The 27697-nt window shown below is 49.4% G+C and overlaps 2 protein-coding genes across 4 annotated transcripts; one reads left to right on the forward strand and one right to left on the reverse strand.

Annotated features, from left to right (window-relative positions):
• The first annotated feature begins 671 nt into the window (after positions 1-671).
• On the forward strand, positions 672-4100 carry LOC123436290 (probable plastid-lipid-associated protein 3, chloroplastic). Its single transcript, XM_045115621.1, has 3 exons — positions 672-1351; positions 1948-2143; positions 3565-4100. Exons 1-3 carry the CDS (start codon positions 747-749, stop codon positions 3877-3879), a joined length of 1116 nt encoding a protein of 371 aa, XP_044971556.1. The 5' UTR covers positions 672-746; the 3' UTR covers positions 3880-4100.
• A 210-nt stretch (positions 4101-4310) lies between these two features.
• Positions 4311-27472, reverse strand: LOC123436254. Of its 3 annotated transcripts, none has more exons than XM_045115618.1 (19): positions 26988-27472; positions 26681-26855; positions 26126-26434; positions 25829-25918; positions 24729-25175; positions 24538-24645; positions 24140-24270; positions 23931-24063; positions 23484-23853; positions 22865-23364; positions 22591-22770; positions 22353-22511; positions 21955-22029; positions 13068-13212; positions 12718-12911; positions 11945-12157; positions 5755-6399; positions 5597-5663; positions 4311-4808 (listed from the first exon to the last, which is right to left on the reverse strand). In XM_045115618.1, exons 1-17 carry the CDS (start codon positions 27188-27190, stop codon positions 5761-5763), a joined length of 4071 nt encoding a protein of 1356 aa, XP_044971553.1. In that variant the 5' UTR covers positions 27191-27472; the 3' UTR covers positions 4311-4808; positions 5597-5663; positions 5755-5760. The 3 variants fall into 3 exon arrangements, with proteins under 3 accessions (XP_044971553.1, XP_044971554.1, XP_044971555.1); XM_045115619.1 differs by having other exon boundaries at positions 26681-26817; positions 26988-27079; XM_045115620.1 differs by having other exon boundaries at positions 26126-26452; positions 26681-26817; positions 26988-27079.
• Positions 27473-27697: the final 225 nt, after the last annotated feature.

The raw sequence follows: 27697 nt of genomic DNA on the forward strand, positions 1-27697 counted from the left end.
GCCCAGGTCGGAGCCGTGACTGCTCGTGCAACACCACCACCTCGTCGGCAATGCTAACGTACATCATGTCCACAAACATTCGCGACGACAACGACATGTCTGTCGTCCCTCCCAAGAAGCCGCGCGCACAATTCGTGCGTGGCCCGCCGAAATCAACTAGAATCGGGCATGTCCGCTAAAAATTTGGCTAGAATCGAAACCGACGCGATGGATCTTGGTCGAAATGGAGACTATTCTAACGGTTGGACGTGAAACTTCCCTCTCGCCAATCATCTTTTTTTTTGTTAGAAGGTGCACTGAATATTTTGCCTGCAATACTAAACCTATGAGATATTGGAGGTTCGTTTTAAGTACCCTAAAAAACGAATCAACCCATTTTGAGGGATCTGGCCGAGTCAAAAATTTCACTCAAAACCATAAAAAAAGTCGTTATTTTACAATTTTAGCTCTTTTAAGCGATCTGCTAGAAAATCGGGGTTCTGATTTTACGCTGTAAATTTGCTATTTAGTTTTATTTTCATACATAAACTTTCAGGAAAAAAAAAGAGGAAGGGCAAGAAGCGCACGAATCTTGGAACGATCGAAAAACATCTCGAATTTTAGGGGGTTTACGGACATTGCTCCGGTGATTTTTGTAAAAGAAAGAAAATCGCTGTTTGGGCTCTCCCCTCACCTCCCCGCCCGCCCACACAAGTGACCAGAGGCCAACAGAAGAGGAGTGGAATCATTCATTCATTCATTCATCCATGGCTCCCCTCTTCGCCTCCTGCCACGCCTCCCACGCGTCGCTCCTACTCCTCTCCCCCAACCCCGCCGCCGCCGCGCGTCTCCGCGTCGGTGGCCTCCGAGTCAGGCGGCCCCGCCGCCTCCGCCTCCCCGTACGCACAGCCGCGGGAGGCAGCCCACTCGACGCCGAGATCCCCGACCCCACAGTCGACGACGACGAGTGGGGCCGCGAGCCGCCCGCTTCCGCGTCGGGTAACTCGCGCCCCGGCGTCACCGACGAGTGGGGCGAGCCGGGGGTGCCCGAGCCCGAGCAGCCCTCCGGCGCTGACACCCCTACCAACGACGACGAGTGGGGCGGGGAGACCACGCCGACGCCGCCCAAGGCGAAGGAGCCTCCTCTCTTTTTTGCCGATAAGGCGGAGGAGGATCCGGTTACGAAGGAGGACGAGGGAAGGGAGGAGCTGAAGCGGTGCTTGGTAGACACGGTGTACGGCTCCGGCCTGGGCCTCAAGGCGTCCTCGGAGGTCAGGGGGGAGGTCGTGGAGCTCGTGGCCCAGCTCGAGGCAGCCAACCCTACGTCCGCGCCCGTCCAGGCGTCAGAGCTCGACGGAAACTGGATCCTCTTGTGAGCCTTCCCACTTCTTGCTCTCTGTCAGTAGTACTCGCTAGTTCGATCGTCAGTTCCATACGTCAGTGGTATACTTTATTTGAATTTTAGCTACTGAATGATTGCGTGCTGTTGCCGTTATTCTTCTGACCAAAGGGTGTTCTAAGTTGAGACCTCCTTTGGTTCATAGGATAGGAATGTCATAGCAATGGAAAAATCATAGGAAATGAGATGACATGTATTTCAATTCCTACAGGGAAAGAGATGTCATTTGAAGCATAGGATAGAAAATTTTCCATTGAGTTTAGGCTAATGTTTATTTTTTCTCTTTGAAATGTGAAGGATTGGTTCCTATCCTACGTAGGAATAGGAATCCATTCCTACAAATCAAAGAGCTCCAAAGGAACTTTTCCTGAAAACCCTATCCTATATAATTCCTGCAAAAATCCTTAAGCCAAAGGAGGCCGAACTGTGTGAGCAGTCAACTTCTTATAATACTCTTGCTCTGCCGAAGCAGATGACCCATTTCCCCCCTCTTAGAATTCTCATCAGCACCGAGGGGTTCCATTCAGTTACTTGTACCTACTTAATTGTGAATGGTCGTCAATTTTCAGGTATACGGCATATTCTGAGCTTCTACCGATTCTGCTTGCCGGGGCAACACCATTCGCCAGAGTTGATAAGATATCCCAAGAAATCGACTCGAGAAGCATGACGATAATTAATGCTTCAACTATTTCGACTCCATTTGCTTCGTTTTCATTCAGTGCAACTGCTTCTTTTGAAGTACAAACTCCATCAAGGATAGAGGTACAGACCTGCTTCTTGTCAATGTTATTCTAGTCTCAGTTTATATTGCATTGGTTATTCACCTTTCCAGACATGTCATGTGGAACAATTAATTTGCTTCTTCAGTTACAAATAGAACACTTTGTATCATTAAATCATTTCGCTAGTTACATTTGCTTCTCATGAATGTTATTTTAAAACACTTTGTATTATGAAATCCAGATAGTGTGTAGCCCCTTCGTCAAACCATTTCGCTAGTTACATCTACTTGCTATTTTTAAGAAATATGGGATGTAAAATACTCCCTCCGTGGCTCCGTCCCATAATATAAGAGCATTTTTGACACTGGGAGAGGCCCCTTTGTGTTGCGCTAGACTGAGATATATAATGACCCCTTTGTGTTCAGCTACACTAAGATATATAATCTATCATGGCTGCAAGCCTTCACTCAAGCATTCAACAGACGCATTTGATACCGGTATTGCCACCTACCTGTCATTCTCCTAGTTACGGTGTACATAGGATGATAAGCAAATCTCCCGTACCAAATATTTGAGGTGCACATCATGGTTATTAAAAGATTTCTTAGACGTTTCATCAGTTACAAGAATACAAGTTACCCTTTACCATGTACTAGAAGGGTTGGACGTGCTTTGCTGCGTTGTTGGTGTTGTTGGGTTTCTTAAAAAAATAATCACCTTGTTTCAAAATAGAAGGTGTGTTACTTTTTTAAAGAGTCAAACCTTTTAAATTTAATCGAATTTGTAAAGATATATACCAAATCCATAATATCACATTGATATTTTTAGATTCATCGTGATGATTTTTTATACTTATTTTGTTTAATATAGTGGATGTCCTTATTTTTGCTGTGAACTTGGTCAGATTTAAGAAATTTGACTTTCCAAAAAACTAATACCCCTTATATTTTGGAACTGATGGAATATTTAGTTTGGCGGGTGGGAGAGATGATAGTATGTTTTATTTTTATTTATAATGTGATGATTTGGTGCGCCATTTGTGATGTAATTTTGTGTTATCTTGCTAACAAACTTATATTTATGTGGGAAACTTTTTGTTTCAGTGATTGCATGTACTACATTGATGCTATAATATCACATGGTTGCGCTTTTTTTTCTAGGTGATGCGAGGGTGTGCAGATTTTATAGACCGTTTGCTGCTGATTGCTTTAAAAATTCTAAATTGAATACCTCAATTAATTGTGAGGCCTTAAAAATTGGAAGCATAGTGTATAGTATAAAAGAATTGAATGAAAGGGCTTTGAAAAATTGTTGACCCGGTCAAAATTAGACCCAATTCTAATTCAAGACCTCAATAGAATGTGGGCTTTTTAAAACTAGGGAGCTTAGTGTTATAGAGTATGGAAGCCGCCTTTGATAACATAGATATGCCAAACTGACACATTACTTGCTCTCATGAAGGTACAATTCAAAGAGGGGAGCTTTCAGCCTCCAGAGATATCGTCTTCAGTAAATCTACCTGAACAGATCGCCATATTCGGGCAGAAGATCAGCCTGGGGCCTGTTAAGCAGCTGCTGGAGCCTTTGCAGCGAGCATTTGCTAGCATTGCAGGGTCCATCTCTGGGCAGCCACCTTTAAAGGTACCGATTCCCGGCGACAACAAGGCCAAGTCGTGGCTTTTGACAACCTACCTCGACAAAGACTTGAGGATATCAAAAGGTGATGGGGGTGGCGTGTTTATTCTTGCCAAAGAGGGGAGCCCTTTACTAGATTAACTGTACATGTGTAATAGGTGTCATTATTCATATGTGCAAGGTTGAAAACCACGCTACAAGCATTCTTCTCCCCCTTTGATACACAATTTTCTGGTGGTTTTCTAGAGTCTGACAGAACCAACTAAATGTTGTCAGTATGGAGTCTCCATACGCTTTCTGCTCTTTGGTAACTATAAGTGACATTTTGTGTTATCAAAGAAGGAATGTGCATGTTACGTTGTCACAAGAATATATTTTTCCTCTCTGTAGCTCACGCAACTAAACCAGAATTACCTGAGCACCATGACATGGATTGCATGCCTGATAACTCTGGATACAATTTTTTTTTAAACGCATCATTTTTGAAAATTTAGTTCATTTGATTGAACTAAGGAATGTGGGAGGGTACCTAAGGTTCACAAATTTGCATTCCTAGATACAATGCACATAACTTGAGGCTGTGAACTGTGCTTGGAATTAGGATTTCAACTTAAGTGATCAACTATTCTACTGTACATCAATAACTGACATCTGTCATGCTTCATGCTTCAAACACAAATGGAACTGAGAATATGGCAGCAACACAACGCTCCTCATCAAATTACATGTGTATCAGGCAACTATAACTATCTCCTAGAGAACATTCTAAAAAACAGAAGCCTGTAATCTCCACCTTTTCTCTCTAGTCTAAAAAAACAGAAGCCTGTAAACACTACATAATTACAGAAGCATTTCCATGTGAAAAAACTGTGGACGAAAATTGGCGTCGCCTTGTAGAGTTGTTATGGTACAACAATTCTAAGTCGCAAGTGGTTACCCCCATTTATCGATTGACTTGAAGATGCAAAAACGGCAAGCCGCATCCCACACATAACTCAGATCACATTTTTCATCTGCTTACATGGCAAGAAAGTTTCCTTGTAGTTTGAGTTCACCCTTCATCATGATTTCTGCACGAAAAACATAGGTTACTATGTCCATCACGTACAGATGCACTGGCCCAAACACATGTACTGTGAGAGGGAAGTGGCTATTCATAATTCAATTCTGTTGTTCATTTCATGTCTAGACCACTGGAAAACATAATATCAACACTGTAGATTCAATTATACAAAAAGCATACCATTTCCAATATGATAAGCGTGCTGTCGAAATAAATAGTTAATCTTATCATATGCATGCTTGTGACTATTGACTAACCTTGACGAGTACCATTCAGATATGGGGAAAATAACATGGAACTGTGTTGTATTAAAAATTTTAGATGTGTTTTTCCTCTAAACATTTGATGTGTTGATGTTTAGCAAGAAAACACAAGTCCCAGCAGTGCAGCAGCAGAAGTATGACAAGATGTTTCGAAGTAGCGATGGAACAATTTCAACAAGTACCAATCTACGACTCCAAATTCGAGAAAAAACACATCGGAAAATATAATCTAGCTCTAAAACAGTTTCCATAGTACTTTTTTGTTAAAGGAGTTCTCCCCTGATTGTTCCATAGTACTCCCTCTGTAAAGAAATATAAGAGTGTTTAGATCACTATTTTAGTGATCTAAACGCTCTTATATTTATTTAAGGAGGGAGTAACAGTTTCCATAATACTAAGACACATAGTTCTGTTCTCTTGTTCAACCAGGTGCTTTCCAAATTTAATCATTTAAGAAACATTTATTTACATGCAATTACAGAGAGATAAGGGTGAACCTCTGTCAATGGCCAAGAGAAGTTTCATGACTAACCTCAACATGAGAGCGAGACACAATGTCCTCTCAAATGCATAGACAACGCGCCATGGATTCAACACACCTAGGATACATGGCAGACCTTTCAAATATATAAATGTGCCAACAGTAAATTCACAAGACAAGAATCCAACTGAAAAAGCTGTGTTGTTTACCCGCTATCATTTGAAGACCGTGTCCTGCATCCTTTTGAACACCTCTTGCACGGATGAAGGATCTATATCATATCTAACACCCTCACCACCATACTGCACAAAGAGGTACTCTCTTGAAGACATTGGAGGGGGCAAAAGATCACATAGCTCCACCAGATCTTGAATAGGTGGTAAGGGCATGTCCCTTTGGTTCAGTGAATGATACACATCTGCCAGAAGAAGCCACACGAGATCAGCATCCATACAGGCAAGTCCTGTCAATGCCCTTACAGCAGCTTCTCGCAAACCTATCAAACCACTATAAGCAATCCCTACCACAAGGCCACAGATCTTCTTCAACACACTTTCCAATGCAATAGCGCTCCTTTTGTGGGAAGATATTTCAGTGATCATGTCTAGGACTGCAATCTGAATCTTTTGGCTGGATATCTCAGCCATAGGTTCCTCCGAGGTAAGTGAGGTATTCCTATATGGTAAAATAATTGCTTTTTCATCCATCAATGACAGCGTTCTCCGACGGAATGGAGACAAGGCCAACAACCTCCAAATGATATATCCATCCTTATGAAACCGGCGCACAAAAAAATTACCACCAGATATTTGAATGGTTCTACCTATAACTTCTGTGCATCTTCTGACAGTAGGCTGCAAAAACCATACTCCGGTCAGACCAGATATCGTATAGAACTCACACATTTTACAGTAAGACTGGAAACAGGTAACTGAAACTTATCCAGTCTAGCAACTCATACACTCGATATTATCATGTCAAAAGTAAATTCGAAATCCAAGTAGGTGATCGGAGATTCCAGATCCAGGCCAACAAATTCTGTACAGGTTTCTAAATGCACAAACTAATATTGCAGATTATTTCATGCAGTTAATTGGAATTTCGTGTTTTTGTCAGTTGGAGAGAATATGTTCCATGACTACCAAATTATAAATCAATTTAGCATTTAATGAAGGCAAAGAAAAGGTAATATACTACTACCTCCGATCGATAAAAAGTGTTGCAATTTTGAAATAAACCCAGTTCAAAACTGGGACATATTTTGGATCGGAGGGAGTAATATTAATAATCAGAAGTGTTGCTCTAAGTTAAATGGGTGCAGGTGCAACATCATTCATTGAACCGGGGTGATGTTCAGGGCATATTGTTCACGTATGTAAATAACATGAACTCAATTCATCTGCATTAAGAATCAACACATACCCTCTGGAGCACATATAGAAAATCTGGTGGCACAAGAATATAATTGTGGTCAGTTTTACTTCAGAAGCAAAGTTGATCTCATAGAGGAGCGGGATTATAGATGAACCTGTTAGAGTATATATAATATAGCCATGTACCCTTTTGTATTTATCCCAATCTATAAGGGGTTTCCTGCATATAGTCCATCACATGTACATGTATATATACCGGCATATGGCCTCATGGGAATACAAGTTGCTTATTCCTAACATGGTATTAGAGCATCAGGTCTTTTTTCGCACACGCAACTCGTGCTCTCGATCCAATCTTCCTCCACCGCAGCCTACTTTTCTTCTCGCCGGCGCTGCTCTCGGCCTCCCATCTCGATCTACAGGCAGCGCCGCCGGATCCGCGGGTTCCTCCTGCTCCCCAGATCCGCCGGCCCGTCCCCTGCTGCGGATCGATCTCCAGGGCACTCCCGCTCTCCCAGTCTGCGGACGATCGATCTCGTGCTCCCGCGGACGATCGATCTCGTGCTCCAGTCAGCGGATCGATCTCGTGCTCCCGCTCTCCCAGTCGCGCCAGATCGACAGGCCTCGATCACGTCCCGATCCCGATCCGGCTCGGCTAGCTACAACTGCTGGTTCTCGCTATCTCAAAAAAAAATGGTCTACACCAGCTCGCAACGTTGCAGTCCCTTGCTTCCCGTGACTCCTGATGGCTGTGCTGGTAGTTCTTCTGTTGCTCCTGCTCCCGTGACTCCTGACGACATATGGTGATTGTCGCTCTACACCGACTCCTCTCGCGACTTCCATCGGTGCATGTCGCTCTTCCCCGACACCTCTCGCGACTTTCACCGGTTGTCCTGATGCCTATGACTCCATGGACTGCTCTTCGTCCACGCGTCTTCCCTTGGGGCTTGGTGCTTGTCTGCACACGGCCTCGTCTTCTCCACCAGTCTTTGCCGACGATACCGGACATGCTACACCGCCATATTTAGCGGCTTCCACAGGTGGTGGTGGTGGTCGCTTCTCTCCTCGTGCCATTACGTCGCCTACTTCAGCTGTGTACTTCACCGAGGACGAGATTGCGCGACTTCGCGCCCTGCTGCTTGCCTTCGACTCTCCGTTGTCGGGTGTGTCTACATCGACATCTTCAGTTGCGCCCCTGATTGAGCAGGAGATTGGACGATTTCGATGTCTGCTAGCTCCATCTTTTGTTTCTTCATCGACAGGTTCTGCTACGGACTCTTCTGGCATTGTGAGACCACCTTCTACACACGCAGGTACATCTCCGTGGGTTCTTGATACTAGAGCATCTTTTCATATGACTCATGATTCATCCACTCTGTCATCTACTCGACCTCTTGATTCTCCTGTTCATGTTCTTACTGATGATGGTACTTCTCTCCCGGTTACTGGCCGAGGCTCTTAGCACTTCATCTTTTCATGTTCCCGATGTTGCTCGTATTCCTCGGCTTACCATGCAGCTCCTTTCTGGTGGCCAGATTGTTGACTCTGGTTGTCGGGTCATTCTTGATTTTGACTCATGTTCAGTTCTGGACCGTCACACTGGTGCTCTTCTTGGTGCTGGCCCCCGGCGCCGTGACTCTCAGGGTCTCTCGGAGCTTGACTGGCTTCACCTTCCATCTGCTGCCGCTGCAGCCAGTCTCTCCTCCTCTGTTGCCTTGTCTACCAGCTCTTCTCAACAGTGGCATCATCGTCTGGGTCATTTATGTGGCTCCCATCTCTCATCCTTAGTTCGACGTTGTCTTCTTGGATCCGTCTCTGGTGGTGTGTCTTTAGACTGTCAGGGCTGCCGGCTTGGTAAACAGGTTCAGTTACCTTATCCTCATAGCGAGACTGTGTCTCAGCGTCCTTTTGACCTTGTTCACTCGGATGTTTGGGGTCCAGCTCCCTTTTCCTCGAAGGGAGGCCATCGCTACTATATTATCTTTATAGATGATTTCTCTCGATACACGTGGATCTATTTTATGTCTTCTCGGAGTGAGGTATTATCTATCTATAAGCGTTTTGCTGCCATGGTTCACACTCAGTTCTCTACGCCTATTCATGTGTTCCGTGCTGACTCTGCTGGAGAGTATATCTCCAAGATGTTGCATGGATTTCTCGCTGAGCAGGGTACACACTTGCTCAGTTCTCTTGTCCTGGTGCTCATGCTCAGAATGGTGTGGCTGAGCACAAGCGTTGTCACCTTCTTGAGACGGCTCGTGCGATGATGATTGCTGCCTCTCTCCCGCCTCATTTCTAGGCTGAGGCCGTCTCCACCTCCACCTATCTCATCAATCTACAACCTTCTGCTGCTCTACAGGGTGGTGTTCCTTTTAAGCGTATTTTTTATCGTTCTCCCGATTATTCGATGCTTCGCCTGTTTGGTTGTGTTTGCTATGTTCTTCTTGCCCCTCGCGAACGCACCAAACTGACCGCTCAGTCTGTTGAGTGTGTCTTCTTAGGCTACAATGATGAGCATAAGGGCTACCGTTGTTGGGATCCTATCGGTCGTCGGATGCGTATCTCTCGGGATGTGACTTTTGACGAGTCTCGGCCCTTCTATCCACGCCCATCTTCCTCGACCTTTTCAGTGGAGGATATCTCTTCCCTCAATTTTCCCGATACACCTCTCACCCCCAACGAGCATTTGCCTATTCGTTCCGCTCCCTCTGCTTCTCCACCTCTTGTCGATTTGCTACCACCATCTCCCACGGTTTCCTCTCCTGACATGTCACCGGATTATGCACCTTCATCTCCGATGACTTCTACGTCTTCACCCCCCGATTCTACCTTAGCGATCCCCCCTTGCATTGTTCCATCTTTTCCTCAGTGTTACACTCGTCGTTCACGTCATGTGCATGCCTCTGCAGATGTGTCGCCATCCTCATCTCAGCCTCCCTATGCCTTGCGTTCTCGCCCTCGTCCGCCTGTTGATCGCCTTGGATTTCCCACCGTTGGTGTTGCTGCTCTTGAGCCGACTTCCTATCGTCAGGCTGTTGTTCATCCTGAATGGCAGTTTGCGATGGCAAAGGAGATTGCTGCCCTTGAATGCGCTGGTACGTGGGATCTTGTTTCCCTTTCTCCCGGAGTCAGTCCCATCACTTGCAAGTGGGTCTACAAGGTTAAGACCCGCTCCGATGGTTCTCTTGAGCGACACAAAGCTCGTCTTGTGGCTCGTGGTTTTCAGCAGGAGCATGGTCGTGATTATGACGAGACTTTTGCTCCTGTGGCCCATATGACCACTGCTCGTACACTTCTTGCCGTGGCCTCTGCACGCCACTGGTCTATATCTCAGCTTGATGTTAAGAATGCCTTTCTTAATGGTGAGCTGCGTGAGGAGGTGTACATGCAGCCACCGCCTGGGTATTCTGTTCCTGATGGCATGGTATGTCGTCTTCGGCGCTCTCTCTATGGCCTTAAGCAAGCCCCTCGCGCCTGGTTTAAGCGTTTTGCCTCTGTGGTGATTGCCGCTGGTTTTTCAGCGAGTGCTCATGATCCAGCGTTGTTTATTCACCTTTCTCCTCGTGGTCGGACTCTTCTTCTTCTCTATGTTGATGACATGATCATCACTGGGGATGACCCCGAGTATATTGCCTTTGTAAAGGCCCATCTTAGCGAGCAGTTTCTTATGTCTGATCTTGGACCTCTTCGCTACTTTCTTGGGATTGAAGTCTCTTCTACCTTTGATGGCTTCTTTATATCTCAGGAAAAGTATATCCAGGATCTTGCTGCCCTTACTGACGAGCGCACTGTTGAGACTCCCATGGAGCTCAATATTCACCTCCGTGATACTGATGGTGATCCCCTGCCTGACCCGACGCGTTATCGTCATCTTGTTGGCAGTCTTGTCTATCTAGTTGTCACTCGTCCGGATATCTCTTATCCGGTTCATATTCTGAGTCAGTTTGTCTCTGCACCCACCTCGGTTCACTATAGTCATCTCCTTCGTGTTCTCCGATATCTTCGGGGCACGATCTCTCACCGTCTATTCTTTCCTCGCTCCAGTTCTTTACAGCTTCAAGCCTATTCGTGTTCTCCTTCCGATCGCCGTTCACTTTCTGCTTACTGTGTTTTTCTTGGTGGTTCTCTCATTGCCTGGAAGACGAAGAAACAGCTTGCAGTTTCCCGTTCGAGTGCAGAGGCTGAGTTGCGAGCGACGGCTCTTTTGACGACGGAGATGACTTGGTTACGGTGGTTACTTCAGGATTTTGGTGTTTCTGTCACTACACCGACTCTGCTCTTATCTGACAGTACAGGTGCTATTAGCACTGCGTGCGATCCTGTGAAGCATGAGCTCACCAAGCATATTGGTGTTGATGCTTTCTATGTACGCGCCGGTGTGCAAGATCAGGTTATTGCTCTTCAGTACGTGCCTTCCGAGTTACAGTTGGCGGATTTTCTGACGAAGGCCCAGACTAGAGCGCAGCATGGCTTCTATCTCTCCAAACTCAGTGTTGTTCATCCACCATGAGTTTGAGGGGGGTGTTAGAGTATATATAATATAGCCATGTACCCTTTTGTATTTATCCCAATCTATAAGGGGTTTCCTGCATATAGTCCATCACCGGCATGTATATATACCGGCCTATGGCCTCATGGGAATACAAGTTGCTTATTCCTAACAGGACCAACCAAAATATGGCAGGTCATCAAACAAGATAGAAAAAGAATAGGTGTCGGAACCCCTTTGGATTCAAGACCGCAAATGGTAAAAGAAGATGCTGAACTTAGATGTGATACAGGCAACTACAACACGCTATATCTGATTCTAGTCAACAAAATTGACTCATTGATTGGATGATGTATAGAAGTACACCACGATTTCATAATAGTGAGAAGTGAAATATTACCACTGAAGTGTGATATAATTTAGGAAGCTGAAAAGTAAATGTTTCATGTAAGCATTTATTCTACAAAACCAAAGAAGCAAGTCCAAGAGAACAATGATTTACATGATGCAAAAATATCAGATGTGAAGAAACTGCACCATTGAGATCTTGTTTTTAAGACAGATAACCAGGTACGGCCATAGTTTGTTCATAGCTGGGAGTAGTCTATTCTCGTCAACATCTTCAGCAGTGTCCATGTCATCAAGAAGTTCATCCAAGGACAAAAGCTGGACTGCCTCCTTGATAACAGCTTTGGTTTCATTTTCACACTTATACGCATCCTCAACCTTGGCAATAGATACAACAGCATTCTGCAGATGACAAAGAATAATTTTACTGTGACAAGAAATGCCAGAGAACTTCATTGTCAGGATGAAGCAACCGTTGTTTGTCAATGAATGACTGATTTACTTTATTCAACATTAAATGACAACAGAATGACATCTAAGAAGTATGCTGCCAAGTAAAGCAAGATAGCAAGTTTGCTAAAGCTGTTAAATGGGGTGATATAATAGCTTAGTTAGTACTATTAACACTGGAAGCAAATGAAAACAGTCATATGCGACATACAAGTACACAACCACATTACAGGAAACCTCCTCCCTGGTTGTATACTGTAGAATTTGCATTCCTCGAGATACAGAATAGATCAATAGACAAGAGCTAGCTCAAGTTATTGTACCAAACAGAAGACCGATCTGAAAGACGCCAAAAGATGGCCAAAAGCTATTGCCAAACAGAACGGCCAGCAGAGCAGGTAAAATAAAGAAACCTATAAATGACTCCGCAAGTGAAATATCCTATGAAATGGCATCAGAACTTGCACTTGTTACAATGCACTGTTGCATAATTAGCAGACAGAAAGAGATACCTCCACGATGTCTAGGGCCACAAGACATGCTGCTTCCTTGGTCGAGGAGAGAAGTGGGGTGGAAGCTGATAAGCAAGACCCAGCAAGAGATGCAACTATTCTCCTGTATTTTCTCATATCATTTAGATTGCAAAGTAAATCCTCCCAATATTCCAAGCTCAGAAAATCAGGCTGAGCATCAACATCCATTGTACCTGATGCAATCACAGAACAGGTTATGAGAAAGCAACTATGTGAATAAGAGTACATGAATAAATGAACTCTAAACCATATTTTCTGGGGAACATGATGGTGCTACGATCAAAACTAACTGCTGTAGAAAAACAAAATTGGGTCCTGTCAAGCATTACCAGGCATTACGCTGGTTTCTCTTCTCTTCTCTATCAAACTTTGGACTGCTTGATGCTCTGATCTGACCTTCACGGAAAACGATTGCACCTCATCTGGTAAACTAATAGATTCATGAGTGCATGCCTTGGTGATCTCAAAGACTGCCTAGAGAAATCCAAAAAAGAAAGAAAGGAAGAACTTGCTCAGTGAAACATGTATTAGTGTACAAGCAAAACATGACCAGAGAAAGAGATGAATAACAAGTAGGTGGTCCTGAATTCTGAATGCACCAATGAGCACAACATTAATAACAAGAGAATCAGAGACAAATCAACAATTGGGTTTTAATTGAACAGAGTTCTGTACAAAATGTGTAGACTTCACCAGTTCAAACGCATGTGCATATTATCAGAAGAAGAAAAAACATAGAGACATGTGCATATTATCAGAAGAAAAAAACATAGAGATGTCGTTTTTTAACTAATTTCACCATTTGGATGCTAATACAGATAAAATAGCACTACTAGTCGCTTTGTACCACACTTCATTTGACCATTTAACCATGATCGCCTCAAACAAATAAGATGTGGTAGGCCAATCAGAACAGACAATGTATCTATGTACTATTGTCACTGCACTAACTTGCATACCCAATAATCAACATGGCACAAACGACAGGTAGACTATCAAACCCTCATCCAAGATATATGACAAGGCGCGAAAGCTATGTGCCTCACTGCTTAAGCGCTAAAGCGTAAAGCGAGGCGACGCTTTAGACATGATCTGAACCTGATGGGCAGTAGAATAGAGTACCATTTAATGAGACATACATATGCATACATACCTTGATTATAATCCACCAGTGAGCACATATGCATTAGTAGCCATTATTCTAATCCATCCACTATGCAATAAGCAACTAGCTAACTACTATAAGACAGGCAGCAGCAGCACCTAACAGCACAGGAGCTGTGCATAGCGTAACACATAACAGAGCAGGAAAGGGATGACAAGCTAGTGCAGATATGAGCTGTCTGGGCTCCGCTCTCGCTCCCGCTCCGCCCCTGCCCTCGCGCCTAGTCTAGCCTCGCCGCCCCCCGCCGCCGTTGCTCGCGCCAGCGCTCAGCCCGCCCCCGCCCCTCTCAGGGCCCGCGTGATGGCCGCCTTCGCCGCCGCTGTCCCTGCTGGCTCCCCAGAGACCCCCTCCGGCGAGCGCGTCTCCTACGGGGAGCACTGGAGCAGCTCGGAGGGAGAGACCTCGTCGAGGTCGTACAGCGACGTCACGCGCTCGCTCCCCCCAGGCCCACCGGCCGCCGCCGCTCCCAAGCGCGCCGTCGCCGCCACCGGCCGCCGCCGCTCCCAAGCGCGCCGTCGCCGCCTCCGGACGCGCCGCGCCCGCTCCCCGACCCGCGGTGCAGGACCGCCTCGGGCCTCGCTCGGAGGTGCGCCGCGCGACGTGCGGGCCGGTGCTCGACGCGGACGGGTTCCAGCAGGCCCGCCGTAGGCACCCCCATCGCCGTCCGCGCCGCGACGCCCCGCCCTGCCCAGCATCTCCGACACCGCGCCGCAGCCCGTCCCCGGAGGAGGCCGCCGGCCTCTGCTTCCACTGCCTCGACCCCAGGCATCACGTGCGCGACTGCCCCAACGACGTCCGCTGCCGCCGCTGCCTCATCTTCGGCCATGCCTCGCGCGCCTGTGGCGGCCGTCGCACGGCCGACGTGGCCCGGCAGCCATCTCGCACGGACGTCGCGCAACCCCGCGCCAAGGACACCCCCAGGCTGCCGCCTCGCGCGTCTGCGGCCGCGCCGCCCCCTCGCGGCGTGGTCGCCCGGATCCCTGCCGCCGCGCAGCCTCGCGTCGCTCCCCCGACGCCGGCGCTCCTCTCGGCTCCTCCCGCCCCGTCGCCCGCAGATCGCCCCGCGCGGGTCATCATGGCGCAGACGACGGAGATGGACGATGCGGAGCTCGTCCTTGCCCGTGCCATGGTGGCCACCATCACGGGCAACCGGCCGCGCTTCTCTTCGCCTGAGGTGGTCGAGCTGCTCCTGACCTCGCTGGACCTCGCCGAGGGCGACTTCACCGTGCACGCGCACCACCCAGAAAACTTTCTCATCATCTTCTCCTCCATGGCCACCAAGCGCCGGCTCAATGGCGAGCACATCCTCTGTTCGCCGCGTTTTTCTCTCTCGCTGCGGCCATGGTGCAAGCTGGCGCACGCCACCGCCGATGACCCCGGATATCGTGTCGAGCTGGAGCTCCGCGACATTCCTGCGCATGCGTGGCACCTCTCCGTGGCTGAGCACGTTCTCGGATCGAGCTGCTGGATCGAGCGGATGCACCCCCGCACGCGGTCGCGAGCTGACCTCGACGTCTTCCGCCTCTCCGGCCGCACTCACGACCCCGCCGGCATCCAGCGCGCGGCGGTGCTGGCTATCGTCGAGCAGCTCCCGGCCCGCGTGCCATCTGAAGCCCCGGCCGTCCGAACCCTGTCATACCCCATATCCATCGAGCTCACCGTGGCGGAGCGTATCAGGGGCACGTCGGACGTTCCTCAGGCGGCCGGTGGGCATACCGGCGACGACGCAGGCGAGGGCAGCAGGCGCGGCCAGGGCAACGGTCAAGGCCCAGCCCCAGGACGCGCACGCCGCCGTGGCCGCAAGCGCAGGCGTGCCGAGGAGGTCCCGGCCGGCCGCGCGGATGGCATGGCCATCGACGCGCCAGCATGGCGCGTGCGGCGCCCCGGCCGCGCTGATGGTACGGCCATGGCGGCCTCCTGGCCCGACGTGGCGGCGCCGTCGAGGGACCCCCGTCCTGCCAGACTGGGCATGCAAGCCTGGCCCAGGCCGCTGGGACCCGCGCACCGCCGTCATCGCGTCAACAAAGGAGAGGGTGACCGCGTCACCAGCCTGCAAAAGGGAGGTTCGGCCGGGACCCGCGCGCACCTACCTGCGCTGCCCCTGATCCACGGTAGAACGGCCCCACCTTCGGCGCCAGCTGGCGCCCCGCCATTGGCTGGAGACGACCCAATTCCTCCTGTCGTTTCAAATCCCCGCGCCCCCACCACGATCAGCGCAGCCGCGCACGAGAGAGCACGCCCTCCCGTACTGGAAGATCCCATCGGGGCCACACCTGCTTCGGCTGAGATCACGCTCGCCTGCCATGCGACGGATCCCCAGCCAGAGGCCCAGACCATGCCAGTCTCGCCTGCCGCCCGGTCGGGCCAAAGCTGCGCAATCCCCACCGCGGCGCGGGCCCCGCCTGACGCCTCGGATCAGACGCCGCGGGCCAGCGCGGGCAGCGCTTTACCTCGCGTGGGAAACCCTTCGGAGCCGAGGCAGCACGCCAGCGCGGGATGCGCCTCGTCGCTTGTCGCCATCCACCCAAGCCTGGCTCCAGGGCCCACAGCAGGGACGCCCACCTCCGAGCTTTACCTCGCGTGGGAAACCCTTCGGAGCCGAGGCAGCACGCCAGCGCGGGATGCGCCTCGTCGCTTGTCGCCATCCACCCAAGCCTGGCTCCAGGGCCCACAGCAGGGACGCCCACCTCCGAGCAGGCCACGCCCGAGCCAGCTCCGCCTGGGCAGCCCTCCCCACAGGCCCCTCCTGCAGCGGCTGCCGAAGCCCCAGGCCGACCCGGCCCAGTCCCGATCACCATCCTGCAGCGGCCCACTCGGCCTGATCGGGAGGGCACTAATGCAGCGCCGCGCGTGACAGCGCCGAGTCGGTTTGCCTCGCCGCCGATCACCCTGCGCCAATTGCGCAGCCAGCTAGCCCCGGTTACTTCTTCCTAGACGCTGGGGCAATTCCTGTCTGCAGCCACGAAGCAGCTCAACGCTGCCCTACCGTCCCCTGGGAAACGCCAGCGACCACCACTGAACTTCAGCCCGCGGAGGGGACGGTCGGCTTCGGCTCACACAGCAGTGGCTACGCCACCAAAGGTCGAGAGGCGCGCCCAAGTGCAGATCCTCCGCACCCTTGGCATAGTTGGCATCCATCAGCCCATCTCCGCTGCTGCGATGAAGGCCTACGACGACCTATTCGCCACGCCACTGCAGATGTCGGTCTTGCAGGCTATCGCGGCCCTCGTCGACAGGGAGCTCCCGGCCTGTCTGACGGCCGTGCCCAGCACCGCGGCAGCCAGTGCGTGTTAGCAGCGCCGCTCGCCACGCGTCGACACCCTGCTCATGGATCACGGCTTGCAGATTGTTGTATGGAATGTTAGAGGCCTTAACTCACACGCCAGGCGCTGCGCGATTCGATCGTTACTCTGTACCACCCGCGCATCTATTGTATGCCTGCAAGAAACTAAGATGGCTTTGATCTCGTCGTCTGTTGTGCTGGAAACGCTTGGGTCTGAATTTGATGGGTCAACTTACCTCCCGGCCGATGGCATGCGCGGCGGCATTCTCCTGGCTTGGAAAACCAGGGCTGCCACGCTCTCCGACCTTCAGTTCACGCAGCACGCGGTGACTGCGAAGGTGCGCGCGCCCAATGGCAACCCCTGGTGGCTCACCACGGTCTACGGGCCCCAAAGCGACCAGGACAAATTGCTGTTCCTGCAAGAGCTGCGCGACATTCGCGATACTAGCCCAGGCCCATGGATGTTGTGTGGGGACTTCAACCTGATATGTCGTGCCTCGGACAAAAGCTCGGGCAACGTGAACCACCGCATGATGGGTAGATTCAGCCGCGTCATCAACGACCTTGCCCTCAAGGAGGTTTACCTCAATGGGCGTCGTTTCACGTGGTCCAACGAGCAATCCCCTCCTACGCTCGTGCGCCTCGACCAGGTGCTCTACACCACCGATTGGGAGGACAGTCATGGCGAATGCCACCTCCGATGCCTGGCATCCGTTGTCTCCGATCACTGCCCCTTGCTCCTGGACTGCTCGCCCATGCCATCAGCTCAAAAGCGCTTCCACTTCGAGGAGTTCTGGATGCGCCTCGACGGCTTCCACGACACGGTTGCTGCGGCCTGGGGTTCGGTGCCCGACCCAGACCCCTTCAGGCGGCTGGTGCGTCGCCTGCAGGCTACGGGCCGCGCCCTCACGAGCTGGAGCGCCAAGTCCACGGGCAACATAAGGGACAAGCTTGCCATCTCCCACGAGCTTATCCTGCGCTTCGACCAAGCCATGGAGACCCGCACGCTCTCCCCATCAGAGGATTGGCTGCGCAAGCAGACCAAGCTTTCCTACCTGGGCTTGGCTTCGCTTGAGCACACTATTGCCCGGCAGCGCGCTCGCATCTCCTCCCTCTCGGACGGCGACGCGAACACGAGCTTCTTCCACAGGCAATGCACTTATCGGCGGCAGAAAAACAGAGTGTACGGCTTGCTTGTAGATGGGCAGACGATCAGCGACCACGACGAGATGGCCCAGGCGGCCTTTGCCCACTTCGACGGGCTGCTGGGCACAGCGGCTGACCGTGCCCACACGCTGGACTTTGAGCACCTAATCCAGCCAGCTGATCTGTCTGGCCTAGAGGCGACGTTCAGCTCCGACGAGATATGGGAGGCTGTGCGGCGCATGCCGGCGCATAAGGCACCGGGGCCGGACGGCTTTACCGCGGAATTCCTGCGAGCGTGCTGGAGCACCATTAAGCAGGACGTGCTTGAGGTCTTTGAGCAGCTCTATGCGCTGAGAGGGCGTGGATTTCACAGGCTCAACCAAGCACTGCTCACCTTGCTGCCAAAGCGCTCCGATGCTCACAAGCTCGGCGACTACCGTCCGATCTGCCTGATACATATTGTGGCTAAGCTCTTTGCGAAGGTCCTCTCCCTGCGCTTGGCACCGATGCTCGACGGCCTAGTGAGCCGCTATCAGAATGCCTTCATTGCCGGACGTACACTCCACGACAACTTCGTCCTAGTCCGGCAATCCCTCAAGCTCCTGCACCAACTGGGCGCGCCGAGGATCATGCTCAAGCTCGACCTCACCCGGGCCTTCGACTCCATATCTTGGCCCTTCCTCTTTGAGGCCCTGCACCAATATGGCTTCGGAGCAAGGTTCCGGGAGTGGCTGGTCATCCTCCTCTCCTCGGCTAGCACCCGCGTCTTGCTCAATGGCGTGCCGGGACCCCCGATCTGGCATCGCCGCGGGTTGAGACAGGGTGACTCGACATCCCCGCAGCTCTTCGTGCTGGCCGTCGACACGCTCAGCCGCCTCATGCAGCGGGCGCTCCAGGCCGGCATCCTCCGGAGACTCCACCCCCGTCGCAACATCCCGGCTATCTCACTTTACGCCGATGATGTGATGCTGTTCTGCCACGCCTCGACCGACGAGGTCCTCGCTGTGAAGGGCATCTTAGGGATCTTCGGCTCCGCTTCCGGCCTGCTCGTGAACTACGGCAAGAGCTCCGCCACCGCACTGCATGGAGATGAGTCGACAGCCGAATCACTGGCGATTCTGGGCTGCCAGGCAGCAGCTCTGCCCATCACGTATCTGGGTATCCCCCTCTCCACGCGCCGCCCCACCGCGGCTCAGATGCAGCCCCTAGTCGACAAGGTGGCCGGCCGCCTACCATCATGGAAGGCATGGCTCATGAACAAGGCCGGGCGGCTGGCGCTCGTCAAGTCTGTGCTCAGCGCCATCCCCGTCCATCAGATGCTCGCCCTAGCGCCCCCGAAGAAAGCTTTGAAGCAGCTTGAGAAAATTCAGCGTGGGTTTCTCTGGGCCGGGCGCGAGGCGGCCCACGGTGGACACTGCCACGTGAACTGGCGACGGGTATGTCAGCCGCTGGAGTACGGCGGCCTCGATGTCCGAGACCTAGAGCGCACGGGGCTGGCCCTTCGGCTCCGATGGCTATGGCTCTCACGGACGGACACTACCCGAGCATGGCACGGCCTGGACCTGCAGTTCACCCCCGAGGAGTATGGCCTCTTCTATGCCTCCACCACCATGCAGATTGGAGATGGATCGACTGCGCTCTTCTGGGAGGACAGATGGCTCCTCGGCCTCTCCATCCGCGAGCACGCGCCCTCGCTTTACATGTGCATCCCCAAGCATCGCAGAAAGTCCAGGACGGTGGCAGCAGGCATAGCCGGCAATGCCTGGGCGAGGGACATTCACGGCACCATTGGCCTCCAGGAGATTGGGCAGTATCTCCAGATCTGTCTGTTGGTGTCCCGCATCACCCTCTCCGCAGAGCCGGACACGCTCTCCTGGAAGTGGACAGCCAGCGGCAGCTACTCTGCCAGGTCCGCTTATCTTGCCACCTTCCACGGTTCGATCACTTGCCGGTCCTGGAAGTTGATCTGGAAGGGTTGGGCCCCGCCTAAGGTCAAATTCTTCCACTGGCTCGCCAATCAGGACCGCTGTTGGACTGCGGAGCGCCTTGCTCGGCATGGCCTAACGCATCACCCTCGGTGCCTTCTTTGTGACCAAGAACCGGAGACGATGCAGCACCTGCTGCTCTCCTGCCCATTCGCGAAGCAGGCCTGGCACGGGATCATATCCTGGCTGCGACTACCGGCACCTGTGCCCGACCAGGACGCCTCGCTGCAGGACTGGTGGCTACGCGCTAGCGATGCCACGCCTCACCCGCTCCGCAAAGCGCTGGCCTCGATTGCGCTTCTCGTGCCGTGGATGATCTGGAAGCATAGGAACGCGTGTGTATTCGACCATGTAACCCCATCGCTAGTAGAGCTCGCCGATGCGATCAAGGACGAGTCCAGGAATTGGGCGCAGGCAGGGGCCAAGGGGCTTAGGGTCACCCTGCCACCCACCTGGGACGTGCACTGATCTGGTTGTAACACCTTTGTACTAGCCTCCTAGGAGGTTGTCTTCCCCTCTTTTCAATACAATGAAACGCAAAGTCTTTTGCGTTTTCTCGAAAAAAAAGCTAGTGCAGATCTGAGCATGGAAGAAAGAGCAAAGGGAGGGGAAGGGGGGACGAGAGGGCAGGAGCTATACATTGTGGTTGCGCAAGAGGAGGGGGGAGCTGCGGACGGAGATGAGGAGGGGGAGGAGCTGTGACCGAAGAGGAGGAAGCTGGTGCAGGTCTGAGGAAGCTGCTGCCAGAGTACAGAGGAGAGAGTTGAAAGCCTGGAGATTTGCACGCTCTGGTTTTGGTTCTCTGTCTTCTTTCCCCTCCTGTAACTGTTTCACATATGAGCCCAGTTTTCCCGCCCAGCCCTTTCTTCCCCGCCATATATCTCTGTTCCCCAGCCTGGCAAGTCTAGTCTAAGGCATCCTCTCTGCACTAAAGGGCCAATCAGGACGCCTAAGCGGGCGCTTCAGACGCTTTAATGTCTAAGGCGGACGCCTTAGACGCATGTCTAAAGCGAGCTGGACGCTTTGAGCCTGGAGGGCGCTCTAACGCTTAAGCGTCAAACAGTGCCTATGTCTGTTCATTGACCAAACCAGTGCACAAACCAGGCCAGTGCCAAAAGACACCATCATCTGCACAGATCAACTGCATGCACTGCCCTGCACTGTTTGAACAGGCTTTGAAAACCGTTGATGAACAGCCTTAACAGATACTCCCTCTGAATTTGAACTAAAACCATGACACTTATTTCCGATTGGAAGGAGTACAATAAAACCTTGCCAATAGCACGTGATAGTTAAAATGGTAAAACCAGTAACTGAAATTTGAAATCCCAGCCAGCACCATGCACACGCGCTAAAAGCGAATGCCCTTTTAGTAGAACAATCGAGCGGCCATCACATGATATTAAATTTTGTAATTGCCAAGATTAAGGATGAGGCTACTCTTTGGGCCAAAGCCGGAGCTTTCGGCCTCCGCGTTCTCTTGCCGCAAACCTGGGATGTGCACTAATTTCCCTGTAATTGCATTGTAATCTGCCTCCTAGGAGGATTGTAACAAACTCTCTCTTTTCAATACAACGAAATGCAAAAGCTTTTTGCGTTTTCTCAAAAAAAAAAATTGTAATTGCATATCATAATACCTTCAGAAATGGAACAGTTAGATGGGGATGGTCATGCCTACCAAGAACCTCCAGCTCTGAAGAAACTGCCCGCATCTGTAAGAATTACATGTATTGAAATAAGAATTAACATACGAAACTGGCTTCAAAACTTAACAAACAATCATATTTCGTTTTGATCAAAGGGCATCATTTGTCCTTTACTTCCTCGTGCATCATCATATCCTCTTAGTATAATCAAAAAGGGAAGTGATCTCAGAAGGATAAGTGCTCAGACTTCGAAAGCCATAAAGTGTCAATTGGTTTGACTAATTGGCAACTGATGCTTTACAAGGCAGATTGTTATATGAAAGGTACAACAGCACTTAGCCATGTAAAAAAACTGAAATGGGGAAAAATCATAACCATCCCTATCATACCGGTTCTTCCAAAAATGGTAAAATGTCACGAGAAGCACCAATATAACACAGCATGGAAGCAAGAATATCAGGGACGTGGGGGTTGAGGTCTAGATGGCGCAATTGTCTGCAAAGAGAGTCGACAATGTAATCTGCATTCGCCACAACGAATTGGCCAACCTGCACAGAAAGATAAACATAAACGGTAATTCCAATGATGATAGTAAAAGATTTTGCATGAACCAAGGTCATCAATTACCGTAGAGTAACCACCAGAGGTAGCAAGTGTTCTTAAGACAGCATCTGACGCAATTCTAATTTGTGCACTTGAGCTGATAAGTTTCCGGAGTAGAAGATAAAGTGAAGAGTGCATAAACCCACTGTGTGCAAAATCTTGACCAAGAATAATACCAAAGACCCCAATCCCGTCAAGCATTACCTGATGGAGAAGAACAGAAGTTAAAATACAGTTAAAAGTGGAACAAAAAAAAGCTTTAAAAAACTATTGAAGAATTGCAGTAATGCATAATTACTTGTTGTAGTGCAGTGGTATCACGGAAAAAATGCATTGGAACATTAAGTTCGGCTAGGCATAGCTCAGAGTTCTGTTCTGTTGGAAGATCCCACACTTCCGGAGACATATACTCATGTAGTATACTGCCAATACAGTGAATAATATCGTCTTTAGTGTCCATTCGCTCACTTATCTTCCAAACTTCTCTTACTCCGCTATGTTGACCACTTGAAGTTAAGTGGTCATTTTGACCAGGTACCCTTACCACTTGTGCTGAACTCTTGTTGAATAATTGCAAACACACAGAGAGAGACTGATCTGACAGACCATATATGAGCTCATTGAGCATGCAAACAGCAGAGCTTGCCTGGCGCAGTTTTTGTCCAGAATCACTCTTCGTGTACCACCTCTGCACACCATATCTGTGAGTGTCTTCAGCGAGCAGCTCAGTGCTTAACCTCCGGAACTGATTGAGTAGAATATCAACAAAAACAGATAAAGATGCACTAGTTCCTTGCCCTATGATCATCACAAGCAACAAAACATAACAAGTCAAAATTTCAGTGCAATAAATTGCATTGATATAAAAGGCAACGAACAGGACAGCTGGCAAGCACTCAAAATAGTTGACAAATTACCTGAAACTGTTGATAGACCAACAAGCCTTATGATACCTGCCAGAGCAAAGTATAGCCTCTGGCTACTTGCATGAACAAACCATGAAGGTACATGGGGTAGCTCATATTCAACTGTACCATTTATTGCATTTGGCAAACCATTGTCCCCAATAACAGATATTTTTGGGCCTGCGAATGAAGACGTGGCATGCTGAGAGTGAGAACTATGACTTGTATCATTAACATAGGCTCCATTCTTTAACTCAGCAACTGAATACAGATATCCAACAGATAGTGGCTTTGATACAATCAGCTTGTCCATGGATCCAGAAAACTGTGAGCTATGACTAATGCATAAACCCAAACAATCAAAGAAGCGAGCAGCAGCAACCTGCCAATGAAACAAAAATCAAGTCGAAAGTCAACTGAAGAGTTGTGATCTAAAGAAAGGAATTGTAAGGAACTTACAGGAGAGTGATGAAGGTGATTTATCAGAAACTGAGGGCCAGCATAGAAAGTTAGAGCCAACAATTTTCTGGCATGAGAAAGGGCACTGATCTCCTCGCTTCCAAGTACCACTTGCGGTAACTTTTCAAGTAGCCTGTCTTACATGCAAGAAAAGTTGAGAACTTTCTCACGCTGTAAACTGTGTTGTTTCTAGAAAAAATAACACAAACCTGGTAAATATATCAGAAACCTCATTTCCTGATAGAAAATGTTGACCCTTCATGAAAAGATAATCAAGAGAATCTTGTGCAGCCTCAGACACAGTTGCCGCATCATCACATGCTAGAACACATAAGCACTCCTGCAATTAATGTTGTGTTGTTAGAAGTTAATAGAGCTTCCAGTCAAGTATGTGGAGATGCTGGCCGAGCCAAAGATTTTCCTCTTTCCTTTTTGCGGGGCAGCTGGGCCAAAAATATGACTACACAGTGAATGAATTTCAAAACATGAAAAGACATGCTGCATATTGATGGCAAAGTTGTAGAACATGTGAGCATAACTGCATAACTAAGGATCCAACATTTTCTTATGCTTTCCTCAAGTAGAAAAATAAGAATTACAAACTTACCACAAGTAACATCTTGCTTCTCATTAATGAGCAGCTGCAACTAGACAACAGCCCCCTTACACCAATAACCACCGACCTCCTTACTTTCTCAGATGAGTGAACAGAAAGCTGAAGAAGGATACAATATTAAACCGACTTAGAAGGATGCCAATTCATAAAATAACGCGCAGTGGGGAGGGAGGTAAACATACATGTGGAAATGTGTCTGTAAACAATTTGCCAACAATAGTTGCTGTTTCCTCGAGCCATTTTCTTGTGCGTTTTACGTGCAGTGCTCTTCTATCAGCAGAGTTATTACTGACATCAGAGGTAGCGTCCTCTGTAGTTTCAGAATTGCCTGTCTGTTTAGATAACGTTTTGGTTGGCAACTGGCGAAGCTTCTGCAATACATGGTCACTAGAACAACTGTCACCATTACATTGGGCAGAACTACTGTCACTAGGAATATCAAGTGCACTGAAATTTTCCTTGTCACATAGGACTATCACCAAAGCCTCAGTCAATCCAAGAATGGCTTGCTCAATGCTCAAAGCACTCCCAGCAGCGCCGCTAATCATTGTCTTCGATGTGTAGAGAAGCTTTCCAAGACGACTAACGATGCCAGGAAGGAAGAAGGCAAGTGCATCAGCAGAACCTACCTAAACAAGAAAGACAACTTTTACTAAACTGTGCACAACTTAAGAAAAAAATCAGCAGAAGCCACGCTCAAAATAATTAAAAACGATTCAACCATGCCTCTATGCAAAGAGGAATCATGCCCACAGGAAAGATACAGATATGCCTAATGCAAAGGTGAAACAACTTTTACTGTTGCAATCAGAGTACCGCTAGCCGCTGGGTATTTTAAATCATCTAGGATATTTAGGTGTGTCTTGTATATCCCATTCCTTTTTGCTTCAAATGAGTAAAAATCATGCCAATGCGACAGCTAACCATGTAGCATTGTTTCGGTTCTTGTACTTTTATCTTTTCATGAAATAATGTTTTTGTTGCAGGTCTTTTTTGGAGGTGGGGGGGAGGGTTAAATCTAGCAAGACAGAGTTCTACTCCCTCCGTTCCTAAATATAAGTCTTTTTAGAGATTTCACTAGAGACTACATACAAAGCAAAATGAGCGAATCTACACTTTGAAGCATGTCTACATACATCCGTATGTAGTCCATAGTGAAATTTTTAGAAGGACTTATATTTAGGAACGGAGGGAGTAGTTAATAAACGATTAAGCATTTCTGACTGAAGATAGTAGAAGCATCTCATCTAGCAAGACACTGCTGTCACACATAACATCTCACCTTGGCAATAAGAACGCGCAATGTGAGCAATGATTCCTTTCTAACAGCTGCGCTGCCACGGTGACCTCTTGATGCCTCAAATTCTGATGACTTCCATATGAAAATAAACCAAATGAAAGTTCCATCTTACTAACACATGGTTATTGCATCTAAAAGAACATGTGTGCACAAATAATAGAATGGTTTTTGGGGGGAAATTAAAGAATAACTGGGTGGCAAAGGCACTATATAAACAAAAAGAAAAGTGGCGGGAAAAAGAGAAGTGTCCATACATATGTTCAGGAATGAATACTATACCTGTAGAAGAAGTGAAAGCCAATGTCCGATAGCAGGTGAAGCATTATCCGACCGCAGGAATGCAAGCAAGCACTCCTCTGGTTTTGCAGAATGCTTTGGGTGAACCACACTACTAATTTCCGAGCTCAGAATGGTTGGGGTCGTAGGCAATACAGTTGCTTGCTTACAAGAACAGGACTTATCCGAGCATGATTGCAACTGCAGAATCATGGCTCTGAAGCATCTTACTATGCCTAGGCGGAATTCTTCTGAACCCTCGGAAGGTGAAAGTATTGCCCCAGCTGTCAACTTTTTCAGCAACGCAACCATCTAGCACGCCAAACAAAACTATATAACATGTGTGAAAAACTTGGTAGATTCACCAACAGAAAACAACCCACATGATCTATCCAATATATGAAGTGTGGAGATGCTTTGTACCATATGGCCATAGTTAATAGTTCAAAACTAAATTTCCAAAATCAAGTTCTAGTAAGCAGTTACTTAGCAGGTTCTAGATAGGTTGCTAGAGAACTAGACTACACTGCAGAATCATGGGTTGGCTGAATTAATCACCTGATTGAGCGAGGTGAGGTGGCACTTGGTGAGGAGCAACTCAAGGCAGGTGAGCCCGCCTTCGGCGATGGCATCAGTGATGTCGAGCTCCCCGACACCCTGCCCTGCTGCCTTGCCATCCTTCCTGCACTGCACCGCTGCATCCAGGAGCATGAGCAACGGAAACGCAGTATAGCTAGAGAAAAGCACAGGGCACCGAGATTAGATCACGAATCAAAGACACATGCACGCAGTATAAGAAGGGCATATTTTCCTCAAGCAGCGGAGCGTGCGGGGGATGGGGAGTGGGTGTATACTGTATACATACTCGAAGCAGAGCTGCAAGGCGGGGGCGGGCACGGAGCGGAGGACGGCGGTCATGGCGCGGAGGGAGGAGGAGGCGGCGGAATTGGAGGCGGGGGAGCGGCTGCGAAGGACGTCGAGGAGGGCGATGGTGTGGGGCTTGAGCTGGGCGAAGACGGCGGCTAGGGTTTCGTCGGAGGCCGCCGCCGCCGCCGCCGCGGCCTCCATCCCGGTGGGCGGCGACGTTGTGGAAGCGCTACTTGATTGGGTACACCGGCGGGCGTGTGCGCTTCCGGTCGCTGCTCGGAAGGAGACGGGGAGGGAGAGGGGAGGGTTCTAGGTTGTCGGCTTGTTGCGAGCCGTCGTCGTGAGGTTTTTCTGGAAGCGGAGCTCGAGAAGACGAGCCACCAGGACGAACAGCTAAATTTTTGCCAATTTTCAGATATTTTGGCCGCTAATTGTGAGATTAACACATTTTTTCCTCCAATGGAGTAGTTGAGACTTGAGAGTGATTCGTTTGAATTTGTTCATGTCATTTTACACCTTGTAGAACACCGAGTCTTGTTTGGGTATGATGAATTTTGTTGACGGGTGATTATCTATCTCTACTCTCTACCTATTAATAAAGCATGCAGTGCTCCTAACGTACGTCGTCGTTACTTTTAAAAAAAAGTCCCTCCGCTTCTGAGTATTCAACTCGCATTCCCTATGTTATAAAAAGAAAAAAGAAAATTC

This window comes from Hordeum vulgare, chromosome 1H, assembly GCF_904849725.1.
Source record: "Hordeum vulgare subsp. vulgare chromosome 1H, MorexV3_pseudomolecules_assembly, whole genome shotgun sequence".
In the NCBI taxonomy this organism is placed as follows: domain Eukaryota; kingdom Viridiplantae; phylum Streptophyta; class Magnoliopsida; order Poales; family Poaceae; genus Hordeum; species Hordeum vulgare.

What these genes read in the sequence shown, in the direction of transcription:
- LOC123436290 (XM_045115621.1), top strand. Translation starts at nt 747, where the DNA reads ATGGCTCCCCTCTTCGCCTCCTGCCACGCCTCCCACGCGTCGCTCCTA. An exon ending in GACGGAAACTGGATCCTCTT is followed by an intron (nt 1,352 to 1,947) that starts GTGAGCCTTCCC and finishes GTCAATTTTCAG; the next exon opens with GTATACGGCATATTCTGAGC. An exon ending in AAACTCCATCAAGGATAGAG is followed by an intron (nt 2,144 to 3,564) that starts GTACAGACCTGC and finishes GCTCTCATGAAG; the next exon opens with GTACAATTCAAAGAGGGGAG.
- LOC123436254 (XM_045115618.1), bottom strand. Translation starts at nt 27,190, where the DNA reads ATGGAGGCCGCGGCGGCGGCGGCGGCGGCCTCCGACGAAACCCTAGCC. An exon ending in GGCTTTCACTTCTTCTACAG is followed by an intron (nt 25,919 to 26,125) that starts GTATAGTATTCA and finishes TTCATATGGAAG; the next exon opens with TCATCAGAATTTGAGGCATC. An exon ending in GTTTCTGATATATTTACCAG is followed by an intron (nt 24,064 to 24,139) that starts GTTTGTGTTATT and finishes CATGTAAGACAG; the next exon opens with GCTACTTGAAAAGTTACCGC.